This window comes from Salmo salar, chromosome 24, assembly GCF_965601325.2.
Source record: "Salmo salar chromosome 24, fSalSal1, whole genome shotgun sequence".
In the NCBI taxonomy this organism is placed as follows: Eukaryota; Metazoa; Chordata; class Actinopteri; order Salmoniformes; family Salmonidae; genus Salmo; species Salmo salar.
Genome location: NC_138314.1, coordinates 38,675,001 through 38,691,788, shown reverse-complemented (window position 1 = coordinate 38,691,788; position 16,788 = coordinate 38,675,001). Strand labels below are relative to the sequence as shown.

Below are 16,788 nucleotides of genomic sequence, written 5' to 3'. Positions count from 1 at the left end.
ACCCGTTTACATCACAGTGAGGTTTTCTAGGGCTATAAGCTCTGACTGTGGCTATAACCTCTGAGTGGAGCTATAACCTCTGGTGCTATAACCTCTGACTGGGGCTATAACCTCTGACTGGGGCTTTAACCTCTGACTGGGGCTTTAACCTCTGACTGGGGCTTTAACCTCGGACTGGTGCTATAACCTCGGACTGGTGCTATAACCTCGGACTGGTGCTATAACGTCTGACTGGGGCTATAACCTCTCAATGGGGCTATAACCTCTCAATGGGGCTATAACCTCTCAATGGGGCTATAACCTCTGACTAGGGCTATAACGTCTGACTGGGGCTATAACCTCTGACTGGGGCTATAACCTCTGACTGGGGCTATAACCTCTGACTGGGGCTATAACCTCTGACTGGGGCGATAACCTCTGACTGGGGCGATAACCTCTGACTGGGGCGATAACCTCTGACTGGGGCTATAACCTCTGACTGGGGCTATAACCTCTCAATGGGGCTATAACCTCTGACTGGGGCTATAACCTCTCAATGGGGCTATAACCTCTCAATGGGGCTATAACCTCTCAATGGGGCTATAACCTCTCAATGGGGCTATAACCTCTCAATGTGGCTATAACCTCTCAATGTGGCTATAACCTCTGACTGGGGCTATAACCTCTCAATGGGGCTATAACCTCTCAATGGGGCTATAACCTCTCAATGGGGCTATAACCTCTCAATGGGGCTATAACCTCTCAATGGGGCTATAACCTCTGACTGGGGCTATAACTTCTGACTGGAGCTATAACCTCTGAGTGGGGCTATAACCTCTGAGTGGGGCTATAACCTCTGACTAGGGCTATAACCTCTGACTAGGGCTATAACCTCTGACTAGGGCTATAACCTCTGAGTGGGGCTATAACCTCTGAGTGGGGCTATAACCTCTGAGTGGGGCTATAACCTCTGAGTGGGGCTATAGCCTCTGAGTGGGGCTTTAGCCTCTGAGTGGGGTGATAACCTCTGACTGGGGCTATAGCATACACAGGCATTGTCTGAAAATGATAATATCTCAATCACATTGAAATGCGTTCAGTGATGTGTCCCTACCACATGCTGAAAGACTAAGGGGTCTATTCAGTCTGTATCGTCGAAGCGTTACAGATTTTGTGATAGAAATGTTATGGTCATTTTGAATTGAGTCGACATATGCAGCGTTCACAGTGAATGCCGTCTCTACCAACGTGGGAACGTTGCCTTAAATTTCAATTGGGCTTTTTGCGCCGAATTTCCACGATACAGTTTGAATAAAGCCCTAAATGGTGCTAACACAAAACACAATATGGACCCAGCTGACTGGAAGGGAGGATGAATGGAAATGCCTTGAGGTTACATCTACCGTGCCTTGGAGAGAACCCCATTTTTGTGTTCAAAGATTGTGGTCGTCTTTTCAACTTGGAGGACGAAGTAGACCATCACTTAGAGGAAGCTATGTGCCTCAGAGAAAAGCCATCTCTGTGTTCAAAGATCATGGTTGTGGTCATGGTCGTCTTTTCAACTGAGAGGAAGAGGCAGACCATCGTTAAATGTAGCTATAGCAACAGCGGGTATCAGAAGTATTTACCCACCTTGGATTTGATCACATTTTGTTCATTTACACAATAGGATTGAAATAGATTTAACTGTGATTGTTTGTCATTGATCTAGACAAAATACTTCATAATGTAAACGTGAAAGTATTTTGACAAATGTAATAACTATAATATAGTTGTTGCATAATATTCACCCCCCTTTGTTTAGGCAAGCCTAAATTAGTTCAGGAGTAACATTTGGCTTAACAAATCACATAATAAGTTACATGGACTCACGCTGTGTGAAATAATAGGGGTTGACGCAATTTTTTATTGACTACCCCTTCCTCTGTCCCCCATACATTCAATACTTGACTGAGGGACATATGTTGATATGTAAGGTCCCTCAGTCAAGTATTGAATTTCAAGCACAGATTCAACTACAAACACCAGGGAGCTTTTCAAAAGCCTCATAAAGAAGGGCAGTGATTGGTAGATGGGTAACAATAACAAATCAGACATTGAATATGTCTTTAAGCATGGTCAAGTTAATAATGATGCAGTGGATGATGTATTAAACCACCCAGACACATCAAAGATGCAGTCGTCCTTCTGAACTGAGCTGCAGGATAGGAAGGAAACTGCTTAGGGATCTCACCATGAGGGCATTGGTGATTTTAAAACAGCTACAGAGTCTGTGATGGGAGAAAACAATGTCTAGTTGAGTTGTCAACTAATGTGAAATCAACAAAACATCTCACCATGTCATTGGATTTAGGTTCAAAGTTGGATGAAAAAAATAGGAAATGCCCTGACGTTGATGACTTTGACGACAATGTTTTTCCCCAGTGGGCGCTGTATGTTCATACCATTAGGATCTATTCTGTATCTGCTAGCATTATATGGATGAATCAGTATAGGCTAGTTCATGCCATTATCTATTAACCCAACTCAGGCATTACTAATCGAATGACCCTTTCCACTTCCATGCATACCCTCAAGACATGCTTTGTCCACCAAGAGCCAATGTCAGAGGGAATGCTTGACAATAAAACAATTAATGAGTTATGGACATATTGGATACTTCACTGAATTCATACACAATTACTGTACACATCTACGGATATTAATGTATTTACATAGTCTCTGCTCAGTTACAACATATATTTATATGTACTGTAACTCTTTAGTCAGAGGCTCTGAGAGAATATCCCTCTATTTGATTGGGCATATACACCGAGTTATGAGCTATGATCCTTTATTGATGTCACTTGTTAAATCCACTTCAAATCAGTGTAGATGGAGGGGAGGAGACAGGTTAAAGAAGGATTTTTAGCCTTGAGACAATTTAGACATGGATTGTGTATGTGTGCCATTTAGAGGGTGAATGGGAAAGACAAAATATTTAAGTGCCTTTGAAAGGGGTATTGGTAGTAGGTGCCAGGCAGGCGCACCGGTTTGAGTGTGTGAAGAACTGCAACGCTGCTGGGTTTTTCACGCTCAACAGTTTCCCGTGTTTATCATGGATGGTTCATCACCCAAAGGACATCCAGGCAATTTGAGACAACTGTGGGAAGCATTGGAGTCAACATGGGCCAGGATCCCTGTGGAACGCTTTGGACACCTTGTAGTCCATGCCTTGACAAATTGAGGCTGTTCTGAGGACAAAAGGGGGTGCAACTCAATGATAGGAAGGTGTTCTTAATGTTTTGTCCACTCTGTTTTTTGTACTCTGTTTGAGTCATGGGTACATAAGAACCTTTTAGGACTCTATTTTTATTTTTCATTATTTACAATTATCGCTTAAAGCCCCACCTATTTAAGATGGAGAACACTGTGCTCAAGCTAAGCATGTGGAGATCTACTCAGATCAAACTGTGGAAATGAAAATCACTTATTTGAATTGCGATGCATTTTACGGTGAATGGATTAAATAGAGCGCCTCGGGTTTATAATGTAAGAACACCTCTGAAAGACACAAAGAGGAAAGACCCATGTGGATCCTGTGAAATGCAGACGTACTGCACTGTATATGTTCTCTGAGGCGGAGGAAAAAGACAACCTAGCAGGGCAACACAATGCAAGCTAATGGGGAGGAAGGAAGCCTGTTGCTTGAAGCTCGATATAAATGGCGGAAGTACACAATAGAAAAAGTAACAGGTCTGATTATTTTTCTGACCTCTGCAAACATTATTACTAAACAGTCTAAATAGATCAAACATACTTAGAATCCATAGGAGATGACATAACATCGTCTCCCTAGGTTCACCTTAACATTACAGGGTATGTAATCAGAGGCTTCCTGAGTAATCAGATCATTGAGGACCTCATTTCTGTTTTTCCCTTTATTCAGACTCCCCTACAAACTTTTCAGCCTGATAGTGGTGTGTTCAAGCCAGGAGGTTGAGTATTTGCTTTGACAACCAGAAGGTAGTGTTTTCTATGATAACCAGAAGGTAATTATTTATTTAACTAGGCAAGTCAGTTAAGAACAAATTCTTAATGCCTAGGAACAGTGGGTTAACTGCCTTGTTCAGCGGCAGAATGAAAGATTTTTACCTTGTCAGCTTGGGGATTCAATCTTACAACCTTTCGCTTACTAGTCCAACGCTCTAACCACTAGGCTACCTGCCGCCCCAAACAACCAGAAGGTAGTGTTTGCTATGACAACCAGAAGGTAGAGTGTTTGCTATGACAACCAGAAGGTAGAGTGTTTGCTATGACAACCAGAAGGTAGAGTGTATGCTATGACAACCAGAAGGTAGAGTGTATGCTATGACAACCAGAAGGTAGAGTGTTTGCTATGACAACCAGAAGGTAGAGTGTATGCTATGACAACCAGAAGGTAGAGTGTTTGCTATGACAACCAGAAGGTAGAGTGTTTGCTATGACAACCAGAAGGTAGAGTGTTTGCTATGACAACCAGAAGGTAGAGTGTATGCTATGACAACCAGAAGGTAGAGTGTATGCTATGACAACCAGGGTGCAAATCACCACCATGTGAATAATATTGTTAATTGAATAAAAAAGGCCTATGTCTAAAACAATGATGAAATATACATATAGAATGCACATGTAAACATGCAATATTGAAAAGCGAAACTGTCCGGGGAAAACAGACACGTTTGTTGATTTATGCCCATTTCATTAATAGTGAACCATTAGAAGAAACACACTGAGAATGGTTTCCAGCATAACAAAATATGTTCCCATGTCCTATACACATCTACCCTTCATGGTACACAACCAGATGATTTATTTTCATAAACACAGATGCCATTCCAACCTGAGCCAGGGAGTTAAAGTGAGAGTTAGTTGTGGACACATACCGTTCAGGCATTAGAAAAGTGACTCTACGTGGAACAGACGACATAGGCCACAGAGCAACGGGAGAGAAAGCCTCCCTTTCCTTCCTTCCTTCCCTCCCTCCCTCCATCTGGATAGCTTTTGTAATGAACCCATAAATTGAAGAGACACACAGAGATGGCCACAGGTCGGCGGGGTGGAGGAGGGAGAGAGGGGGAGTACAGGACTCATTCCCTCAGACAGGGCAGGGGACAGATAGATAGGTATAACTCCAGTTGGTAGGGGGTAGGATGCTCCATAAATACGGTTAGTAATTCATTTGCACTACAATAAGGTACAGCCTTGGAACATTCCATCTGGACAGATGAAAGGTCCTGTGGAAGGGAGACTGTTCACAATGGTAACGGACAGTGGTGTGCAGGGAGGGAGGGAGGGTCGTGGGGGAGAGGTGGGATATCACACAGATAGATGAGCCCAGACACAACTGTGCTCAAATGTACTGTGAAAGCCAGAAATGGTCACCAAGCAACAGTGGTGCTCTCATCTGGTAGATGGGGAGTTACTAAATATCCACTGTTTTACCATTCTAATTATTCCAATGTGTTGCCCTAATACATATTGATACTGTCATATTCATTAACAGATAAGGATCCCAAAATGAGTGAGCTGCGAACAGGAAGTTGGAATGTCATGTAATTTTAATTGCTAGCAGGGATGAATCTGGGGGCTAAGAATTTGGGGAGTTATAAGTCTTTGATATTTAAAGCTTCATTTATTTCAAAACATCTTCTGGTGATGATGAATTCAGATTTCCCTGTACTGTATGTACAGTATTCTTATTGATTTGGCTAAGAGGGAGGTTTGATGTCTATGGTTATGCTAAGAGATAGAGGCTGTCAGGACCTATAACCTTGATGTATTAGATTGGCTCTCCTGTTGTGTTTTCACAGTACATTCGGCACCTGGAGCTAGGAATGAGAAGAGAGGTGCACTTGCGCAGGTGAAAGAGGGATAAAGTAGAGGTCTTCGTGGTTTCAACAGACACAACATTCAGAGATCCGACCCGGGACACGAGCGGATCCTGGTCCTAAATTCTGACTTTTGTCTCGGATCTGGGACGGGTCTGATATAATTGCAACGGGTCTCGGGTATGTGCAATTAAAATGTATTTACCGAATGGACCCGATTGGACCTGTCCTCTGTTAATTTAGTGTTTGTGTAATGAGAACTGTGCGAGCTTGTTATCTGGGTCAGCCAATTGCAACTCAATAAAACTAATAAAGCTAATATCCGGCTGAAACTGGAGCCTTGGCCTAGGCTACTGTTGACTGTGAAGTTGGAGTCTTTTTTCATTGAAGTAAAATGAAAGTTAGAGGAGAAAGAGTATAGTGAATAGGAGCCGACAAGGAGAATATCCTCGGGGACAAGTTTTAATATTGTAGTGGACAAAGATTAGAAGAACATTGGTGCAGCCAAATGGACTGTGTGCAACTCGCTATTGAGGTTTGATGCAATTTTCTACCTTTGATTTATTTTTGTATTTATTATCGATTGTTTAGTCATTATTATTATTATTGTAAATTATTATTATTATTGTAGGGCAATTTAATCATCTAAACAAGTTATTTAAATAGCCTATGCAAAAAGTGTTTTGTTTAATTTTGTTGAGATATTTTTGTTGGCTAAATTAAGTTCTGTCTTTAATGTTGTGCTCCATATTTATATTGAACAAAAATATAAACACAACATGCAAAAATGTCAAAGATTTTACTGAGTTACAGTTCATATAAGGAAATCAGTCAATTTAAATAAATGTATTAGGCCCTAATCTATGGATTTCACATGACTGGAAATACAGGTATGCATCTGTTGGTCACAGATACCTTACAAAAATGGCCCTCAGGATCTCATCATGGTATTTTTGTGCATTCAAATTGCCATCGATAAAATGCAATTGTGTTCGTAGCTTATGTCTGCCCATACCATAAGCCCACCTCCACCATGGGCCAATCTGTTCACAGCGTTGGCATCAGCAAACCACTCGCCCACACAACGCCATACACGTGGTCTGCGATTGGCATTTGGTATTTTATTAGGATCCCCATTAGCTGTTGCAAAAGCAGCAGCTACTCTTCCTGGGGTCCACACAAAACATGAAACATAACATAATACAGAACATTAATAGACAAGAACAGCTTGTGAGGCCGGTTGGACGTACTGCCAAATTCTCTAAAATGACGTTGGAGGAGGCTTATGGTAGAGAAATGAACATTAAATTATCTGGCATCAGCTCTGGTGGGCATTCCTGCAGTCAGCATGCCAATTACATGCTCCCTCAAAACTTGAGACATTGTGGCATTACGTTGTGTGACAAAACTGCACATTTTAGTGGCCTTTTATTGTCCCCAGCCCAAGGTGCACCTGTGTAATGATCATGCTGTTTAATCATCTTCTTGATATGCCACACCTGTCAGGATTATCTTGGCAAAGGAGAAATGTCCACTAAAAGGGATGTAAACAAATTTGTGCACAACATTTGAGATAAATATGTTTTTTGTGTATATGGAACATTTCTGAGATCTTTTATTTCAGCTCATGAAACATGGGACCAACACTTTACATGTTGCGTTTATATTTTTGTTCAGTGTATTTTAAGGTTAAAATTAGGTCTGTTGTAAAATAAATAGCATTAGCCTATCGCTGTCATTTGTTGGGTACGGTAGGCAATCACCTTTGTTCGTAATTAATTTAATGACGCAATATAATAACCTGTTCATATTTTCCATACAAGCAATTACTTTAATACATTTTTAAAGTTAAGCAACTTTTGTGAAGGTTTGGTGTAGCATGGCTATTATTTGTCTTAGCTACTGCAGGCCTATGAAGGCAGTACTCACCAGCTGGCTATTATTAGGCTTAGCTACTGCAGGCCTATGAAGGCAGTACGCACCAGCTGGCTATTATTAGGCTTAACTACTGCAGGCCTATGAAGGCAGTACTCACCAGCTGGCTATTATCAGTCTTAGCTACTGCAGGCCTATGAAGGCAGTACGCACCAGCTGGCTATTATTAGGCTTAGCTACTGCAGGCCTATGAAGGCAGTACGCACCAGCTGGCTATTATTTGTCTTAGCTACTGCAGGCCTATGAAGGCAGTAAGCACCAGCTGGCTATTATCGGTCTTAGCTACTGCAGGCCTATGAAGGCAGTACGCACAAGCTGGCTATTATCAGGCTTAGCTACTGCAGGCCTATGAAGGCAGTACGCACCAGCTGGCTATTATTTGTCTTAGCTACTGCAGGCCTATGAAGGCAGTACGCACCAGCTGACTATTATCAGGCTTAGCTACTGCAGGCCTATGAAGGCAGTACGCACCAGCTGGCTATTATTAGTCTTAGCTACTGCAGGCCTATGAAGGCAGTACTCACCAGCTGGCTATTATTAGGCTTAGCTACTGCAGGCCTATGAAGGCAGTACGCACCAGCTGGCTATTATCAGGCTCAGCTACTGCAGGCCTATGAAGGCAGTACGCACCAGCTGGCTATTATTTGTCTTAGCTACTGCAGGCCTATGAAGGCAGTACTCACCAGCTGGCTATTATCAGGCTCAGCTACTGCAGGCCTATGAAGGCAGTACTCACCAGCGCTCCAACTGACTCCGACAGTTGAGCTAGAGGTGGGAAAGAATGTTTCAGCCCTACCAGAGTTACTACTTTAATCTAACAATATAATCCTTATCTTTATCAAATATATTCTGATAGAAAATGTACAAATTAGCCTCCTTCTGTATGCCTATATCTGTATTGCAGTAGTAGCCTCTAAGAAATACATGTTGATGTCGGGAACATGGCTAGCTTGTCTTCTTTAATATACACTGCTCAAAAAAATAAAGGGAACACTTAAACAACACATCCTAGATCTGAATGAAAGAAATAATCTTATTAAATACTTTTTTCTTTACATAGTTGAATGTGCTGACAACAAAATCACACAAAAATAATCAATGGAAATCCAATTTATCAACCCATGGAGGTCTGGATTTGGAGTCACACTCAAAATTAAAGTGGAAAACCACACTACAGGCTGATCCAACTTTGATGTTATGTCCTTAAAACAAGTCAAAATGAGGCTCAGTAGTGTGTGTGGCCTCCACGTGCCTGTATGACCTCCCTACAACGCCTGGGCATGCTCCTGATGAGGTGGCGGATGGTCTCCTGAGGGATCTCCTCCCAGACCTGGACTAAAGCATCCGCCAACTCCTGGACAGTCTGTGGTGCAACGTGGCGTTGGTGGATGGAGCGAGACATGATGACCCAGATGTGCTCAATTGGATTCAGGTCTGGGGAACGGGCGGGCCTTCCTCTTGCAGGAACTGCTGACACACTCCAGCCACATGATGTCTAGCATTGACTTGCATTAGGAGGAACCCAGGGCCAACCGCACCAGCATATGGTCTTACAAGGGGTCTGAGGATCTCCTCTCGGTACCTAATGGCAGTCAGGCTACCTCTGGCGAGCACATGGAGGGCTGTGCGGCCCCCCAAAGAAATGCCACCCTACACCATGACTGACCCACCGCCAAACCGGTCATGCTGGAGGATGTTGCAGGCAGCAGAACGTTCTCCACGGCGTCTCCAGACTGTCACGTCTGTCACATGTGCTCAGTGTGAACCTGCTTTCATCTGTGAAGAGCACAGGGCGCCAGTGGCGAATTTGCCAATCTTGGTGTTCTCTGGCAAATGCCAAACGTCCTGCACGGTGTTGGGCTGTAAGCACAACCCCCACCTGTGGACGTCGGGCCCTCATACCACCCTCATGGAGTCTGTTTCTGACCGTTTGAGCAGACACATGCACATTTGTGGCCTGCTGGAGGTCATTTTGCAGGGCTCTGGTAGTGCTCCTCCTGCTCCTCCTTGCACAAAGGCGGAGGTAGCGGTCCTGCTACTGGGTTGTTGCCCTCCTACGGCCTCCTCCACGTCTCCTGATGTACTGGCCTGTCTCCTGGTAGCGCCTCCATGCTCTGGACACTACGCTGACAGACACAGCAAACCTTCTTGCCACAGCTCGCATTGATGTGCCATCCTGGATGAGCTGCACTACCTGAGCCACTTGTGTGGGTTGTAGACTCCGTCTCATGCTACCACTAGAGTGAAAGCACCGCCAGCATTCAAAAGTGACCAAAACATCAGCCAGGAAGCATAGGAACTGAAAAGTGGTCTGTGGTTACTACCTGCAGAACCACTCCTTTATTGGGGGTGTCTTGCTTGTTGCCTATAATTTCCACCTGTTGTCTATTCCATTTGCACAACAGCATGTGAAATTTATTGTCAATCAGTGTTGCTTCCTAAGTGGACAGTTTGATTTCACAGAAGTGTGATTGACTTGGAGTTACATTGTGTTGTTTAAGTGTTCCTTTTATTTTTTGGAGCAGTATATATTGTTTTAATATTCATGTCATACAGTGGATGACTAGGCCTATATGCATGCAATGCCCTGATACATTTATTGCTCAGATCTCCGACAACTGAACAGTGAAATGGACAAGCAAAAACCAATAGACTATGTTTGGAATATGCTACACATCCAAACACAATGAAAAGGTTTTCTGTAATTTGTTCTAGTCAGTTTTTAAGGACACGTAACTGTGGATCATTTGGCCAATATGGCTTGTTTATTGATGGCGCTGGTCTGCGCCCAGTAAGAGCTTTCTTTCTCTCGGGTCTGAACGGGTCTCTCGGATCCGAACCAACACGGGTCTGTATTGGTCTGTTTTCCACAGCCTGACTGTCCTCGGGTCCATTCGGAACGGTTCTCCGTTTAAAAATATATATATTTATGCATATCGCGAGTCGGGTGGAAAAGCCACGGATCCATTTTGGAATGGATCCAACTTTCTGGACCCTTGAAGACCTCTAGGATAAGGACATCAGGAGATGAGTACTGCAGACAGTGGTGCTCAACTTGCCATGCAGGGACACTTTAAGCTGCATGTAGGCAAAATGGTGCTTTAATACAATCAAAGCAGGGAAATAAATTGTCAAGCAAGAGTTGAAAAACAAGCCATGCAAATACAGTCACTCACAGAACCAAAACAGGCAATGTCAGAGCTCACTTTAAACACAAAAAAGCAACTTGAGCTGAAATTGAACTGATAATACTGAGACAAGCTGCAAAATTGTTGTTGAAAAGAAAAACACTGAGAAGCTTGGTTTGAATGTGAGCCCTTGTTGCTGTGAACTGGGTTGCCATGACGGTTGCCATGATGGACGGGGCCAGTCAGGTCCCAGGTAACAGCAACGAGGGTAGCAACACCACAGTGATACTGTCTAAGCATGCTGTAGTCTCTGCCACCATTGTGTCTGTCTGGTCTGGCTACAGTTGTCTGGTTCCAGCTCCCAGAGAGGAAAGAGCGAGAGGAGAGCAACAGATAGCTCACTGAGATTCATCTAGACTGCATCCCCATTCTCCACCTTTCTCCCACATTAAACTTCCTATCATAGATTTAACAAAGCTAGAAACTCCTTCCAGTCAATGTTTTCACCAATCCAATGCTTTTAAAATCCACAATGGGAAGTGCTCACTTCTGGAGAAGGGAATGGCAGAGAATTGGGACGCAGCCATAGAGTACCACCCAGGAGACTACACACACTGCCACGCCCCAGAGAGATATGATGACCTCACCCTAACACACACACACAGAGCTGCACTCCTCGTTGGTGTGTGTGTGAGTGTGTAAGTGTGTGTGCGTACGTGTGTGCGAGCGTGTGTTCTGTGGATGTCTACGGTCACCTCTAATCATCCTTATTGATTATCAATATCTACTCAGGCAGCCAGTCATCTAATAAGATGACTTCAGTAATGTACCAGGGAGACATTACATTTGATGTAATGGAACTTCTAATGGTTTATCCTTTATTACAGGACAGGGCATTGATCAGTGTAATCACAGCTGTGTTTTCTCTGGTTGTCTTTATGTGTCTGGGCTTAAAGTGACCTTGAGCCAGCTGGGATGTTAACACGGCAAAAAGGGCCGTCCATATCATGCTCCTGCACAAGATAAAGCTGGGGCCATCTTCTTGTGGAAATAAATACATAGCAATCTTAATTTTTTTCTTCTTCCTGAAGTGTAATGGTGTGTATATTACATCTCCTCAGGGACATTAAACTCTTTGTTTAATAAATCTCTCTACGGGGTGAGGCAATTTGTTCTCTCCTGACACTGTTACAGTTCTGGGCTGGTCAGTTGGAAGCAGACACGGTAAACTTCATCCCTGCCACAGGAGAAATGGACTCTTCTATTCCAAGGCTTACCAGTGGCGTCCTGCTGGGTCTGAGAGGGCACCGCCATATAGGGGTCCCTCTTATCTGAGGGCATGGGGGGGTCCGCCTGCTCCACCATGCCGCCCCGACCCAGGGGTCCTCCTGCTTGGGGGTGGGCCGTGGTGGGGAATGGGAGGGTGGGATGGCCTGCCGGACACAACACAGGTTAACTCTCCTCACACTCTCTCTTACACACACATATACGCATGCACACAAACACACTCTTTCGGGGGGCAGATGGGCTGTGCGAAGTCACAAAGCAGTGTGTGTGTCCCTTCCTGCCTTCCTGCCTCCCTGGTGAGGTGATCCTGGGCAGCTCATTACTGGGCCCTGTATCTCCAGAGAGCTGTGACTTGAGAGAGAGAGGAGAGAGAGAGAGAGAGAGGGTATGTGGCTCAGGAGAGGAGAACCTCTCCTGTTCTCACTTACATGTCACGCTGCCGCTGGCTCAGACTAAAAAGCCTCTCACAGAATCACCTCAGGGAGGCTTACCTTTATATGAAGAGCAAGAAAAAGTCCTCATCGCTCCCTAACAAACCTGTCTTCTGTTTTCGTTCTCTGCTCTTCTCTACCCACTACGTTTCAATGTCAATCCATCAGCTATATTTAGCAGAGTGCTTTGAAAAAGCCCAACAACATGACCAAATTAATCATGAAGGATAATTAAGATATTAATGTCCTTTAACCTAAATTGCCCTACTGATTACACTCATCAATGACAGTGCACTGCTGGCCACAGTTACAGCTGGACTAAAACAAAACGAGTCCATCCCATACTCTGTTATTTTTCTATGTTGTATCAATATCCACATTCATTCTCCTTCATTTGGTTCCAGCCTGTATCTTTTTGTGGCTCCTCTATCAAGAATGTCCATATAAATCCCATTATCAGTGTCCATCCTCACGTCTCTCCTGTTTAGAGCAATAACTTGATTCTCCTTTCAGGAGACCAGCAGCCATACTGTAATCAACAGCTCGTATGTTAATCAGGCCAGCTCCCAGTAAACCATTTTAACACGCTTTCCCATGAGGGGGTGATGGTTGCTGAGAGGCTGGTGGTGGGGGTAGGGAGAGGAAGGGAGGTGGTAGGGGGCTGGGATTGTTGCCGTTTGTCTACCGTGCACAACAGCCCCCAAGCCTCCGCGTGGTAATCATTAAAATGATTTATTTAACAATGCACCGTGGGCTGAGAGATTAGTGTGACAGGACTTTTTTATAATTCATTTTCTTCGGCCAAGGGAAGTGCATTTCAGTCAGATGACACACATACAGAGGCACAGCACCAGCTCCTTGGAAAAGAAAATCCTAAACTGCCGACTTGTGCAGATTCCTTTTTTAAAAAGTTTAACAGAGGAGGAGAGGAGGAGAGGGCTCGTCTGGGGGGAAAGAAAGGGCATTCGTCTTCAGCACTATATCAACAGTCTGTGTTTGAAACGCTTGGGTTTGACTGCCTGAAATACACAGTCATACCTACAGGGAGAAACAAACACTCACAACTGCAGGGCTGCATTTAAATACAAACGCTTTGTATTTCACCTGAAATCTGACAGGAAGAAATGGGGGAACACAGTAGGGAAGAAAAGGGATTATATCTGGAATGTTATCACCCCCAAAAAATTGCTATTCTTGTCATTCCATATGGGAGTGTGAATGCTTGGTTTTGTATAGATGAAGTGTGAGTTGCTATGGAGGACTGTGACATCGTTGCAGGCTAATCAAGACTGTTTATCATTCTTCTTCATAAGCCTGGAGGGAAAATTGTTTAATCAACCAGCACCAAGAATCGAGCATAAACACATTCAATAGATGTAAGTGTGGAATTGAATTGTGCTGTCTGTCTGCGTGTGTCTGCGTGAGTATTCTTGCTGTAAGCTAGTGGTACCGTGCAGCAGTGCTGTGGGTTTGTATGGAAAATGTTGGAGCTTCTACAGCAGTGAGCTTGTGTTTAGCCTCTGTCAACAACCTCCATCGTTTTCATGCACCTTGATGAGTCTGGTGAACCACAGTGAACCATGGAGGCCTTTTCTATTAACAACAAGATCCATCCAATTAGGGAAACAAAGGTTAGGACAAATCAATGCTATTGCATCACAGTCTAGAGGTCCATCACAGCAGAGCAGAACAGGGCAGGAGGAGGGGTGGAGGAGAGGGAAGATCTGGACTCGGAACACTGAGGAGTAGATTAGGAAAGGTTCTAGATGCTAGAGAATTACACTATATATGACAAACTGTGGGAAAACAAAAGTAAACTGACCATGACGAGGCCTTTCATGACTGTGAGGACTGGACTGAACGTCTACAACAAGAAAAGGAATGAAGAAAATAAAGAAAATGAAACATTTCAATTAAAGCTCAGCTCGTTTAGCTTCTCGTGAAATAGTGGGCGGGGTTTCATTATGGTGAGAGCAAAGAATTGATTGAACGGAAGAGCTGAAAATAAATACGTGTGAGGGGAGGTATCATCTCGTTACCTCAGGTTTGGTACTTACCGTTGAGGGCCACAAACGCATCTAAAAAAATCAAAGGAAAAATGTGTTAATTCGTTTTTTTCAAAGAACAAAAGCAAAAAATACATTGGCATGATCTAAACCATCTCTTCAAAAGGCACGTTCACAATGCACCTTAGCCAAGGGCTGAAGGACATTTTTGCCCTGGGCTAAGCGAATGTTCACCTTAGGCCAGGGCTAGCTGGCTCTGCTCAGGAGCAGGGTTAGCATCAACTTTTCAGGGTTAGCCCCAGAAACACTGTGCCAAAATAGCCAGTGTGAATCAGGGTCAAGAACAACGCCTAGAATGCTCACTGTCCAATCACAAAAGCCGCACTCTCACTTAATTTACAAATGCTTGTGATGCCTGTAATGCAGTAAATTAATATTCTACAATGGGTTGGTTAAAACAAGCATTATGATTGATTGAGACGTGTTCTAAGCAATATAAAAAAAAAAACTATGTTTTGCACGGGTAAGCCTATGAAGCAAAAATGGACATTTTGTTTTCTGCTCCATCTGAGAAATCCCTACTCATCCAGTGCCCATCAGCCCAGCCAGCCAATTGTTTGTTTTAGTTTTTTACCCCTTTTTCGTGATATCCAATTCGAAGTTCCCTGTCTTGTTCCATCGCTGGAACTCTCCTACGGACTCGGGAGAGGCGAAGGTCGAGAGCCATGCGTCCTCCGAAACACGGCCCTGCCAAGTCACACTGCTTCTTGACACACTGCTCGCTTAACCTGGAAACCAGCCGCACCAATGTGTCGAAGGAAACACCGTCCAGCTGGCAACCGTTGTCAGCTTGCTGGTGCCCGGCCCGCCACAAGGAGTCGCTAGAGCGTGATGGGACAAGGAAATCCCAGCCGGCCAAACCCTCCCCTAACCCAGACGACGCTGGGCCAATTGTGCACCGCCTCATGGGTCTCCTGGTCACGGCTGGTTGTGGCACAGCCTGGGATCAAACCCGGGGCTGTAGTGAAGCCTCAAGCACTGCGATGCAATGCCTTAGACTGCTGCTCCACTCTGGAGGCCCCAGACAGCCAATTCATTAACTTGATCTCCACTGTAAAAAGCATGTAGACATTGTTTCCCCTTGCTTCTAGCCTAACATTTGGTTTCCAACAACGGGGGTTTGTACAAACGTTTCTGTCTGTCTCAACATCTCCACTGTCCTATTAAGAATTAACGTGTCAGGACATCTTTTCTCAGCCAGTCAAAATCATGAATAAGATCATTTTTACAAAGAAAGGTAAATAGAAAAACAGGTAAAACAAACACAAATGCAGCTACTTTTCTGTTATTCTAGTTGCGCGGTTTGTTGTGACTGTGTTAGCCTTAGTTGGTTAGCTAACCCGTTGTAGAAAAGCAACTGTACACTCAAGTTAATTACAAAACAACTTTTTTAGCACGGCTGTGTTTTCATAGCTTTTCCATTGACTATTAATTGGATATATCCATGATAATAATACTGTTGCATGATTTCGCCTGGATCAGAAAAGTTGAGGTCTCGTTCATGCACAGCATTCTCTGTACAGGGGCGAGATCGAATTTCAAAAGTGTAACATTGTTTCCGAGGTTAGATAGGCAGAGAGCAAGGTTTATACAAACCATCACTGTTGGAAATCAAATGCTAGGCTATAAGCAAGATATTACAGGGCTAAGAATAATGCAATGTGAAAAGGCCTAAAGTAATTGAGAATCGACTGCCTGTTCAATACTTATCGACATTCTCATCTATTCTGGTCTACGGTGCTTCTCTAAAGGAATGTGAACAGTCTATTCTGGTCTACGGTGCTTCTCTAAAGGAATGTGAACAGTCTATTGTGGTCTACGGTGCTTCTCTAAAGGAATGTGAACAGTCTATTGTGGTCTACGGTGCTTCTCTAAAGGAATGTGAACAGTCTATTCTGGTCTATTGTGTTTCTCTAAAGGAATGTGAACAGTCTATTCTGGTCTATGGTGTTTCTCTAAAGGAATGTGAACAGTCTATTCTGGTCTACGGTGTTTCTCTAAAGGAATGTGAACAGTCTATTCTGGTCTACAGTGTTTCTCTAAAGGAATGTGAACAGTCTATTCTGGTCTACGGTGCTTCTCTAAAGGAATGTGAACAGTCTATTCTGGTCTA

General features: G+C 43.8%; 1 protein-coding gene across 3 annotated transcripts in view; it reads right to left on the bottom strand.

Moving 5' to 3' along the window:
* The window catches only part of LOC106585847 (semaphorin-6A), a 105,612-nt gene that overhangs the window by 7,254 nt on the left and 81,570 nt on the right, over nucleotides 1–16,788 (bottom strand). Inside the window, exons 17-19 of one of the 3 annotated variants that reach the window (XM_014172532.3) lie at nucleotides 14,667–14,687; nucleotides 14,432–14,473; nucleotides 12,169–12,324 (exon numbers count right to left, since the gene is read on the bottom strand). In XM_014172532.3, the coding sequence (XP_014028007.1) occupies nucleotides 12,169–12,324; nucleotides 14,432–14,473; nucleotides 14,667–14,687 (219 nt within the window). The remainder of the gene's footprint in view (nucleotides 1–12,168; nucleotides 12,325–14,431; nucleotides 14,474–14,666; nucleotides 14,688–16,788) is intronic. The other 2 variants (XM_014172533.3, XM_014172536.3) reach the window with 2 other exon arrangements.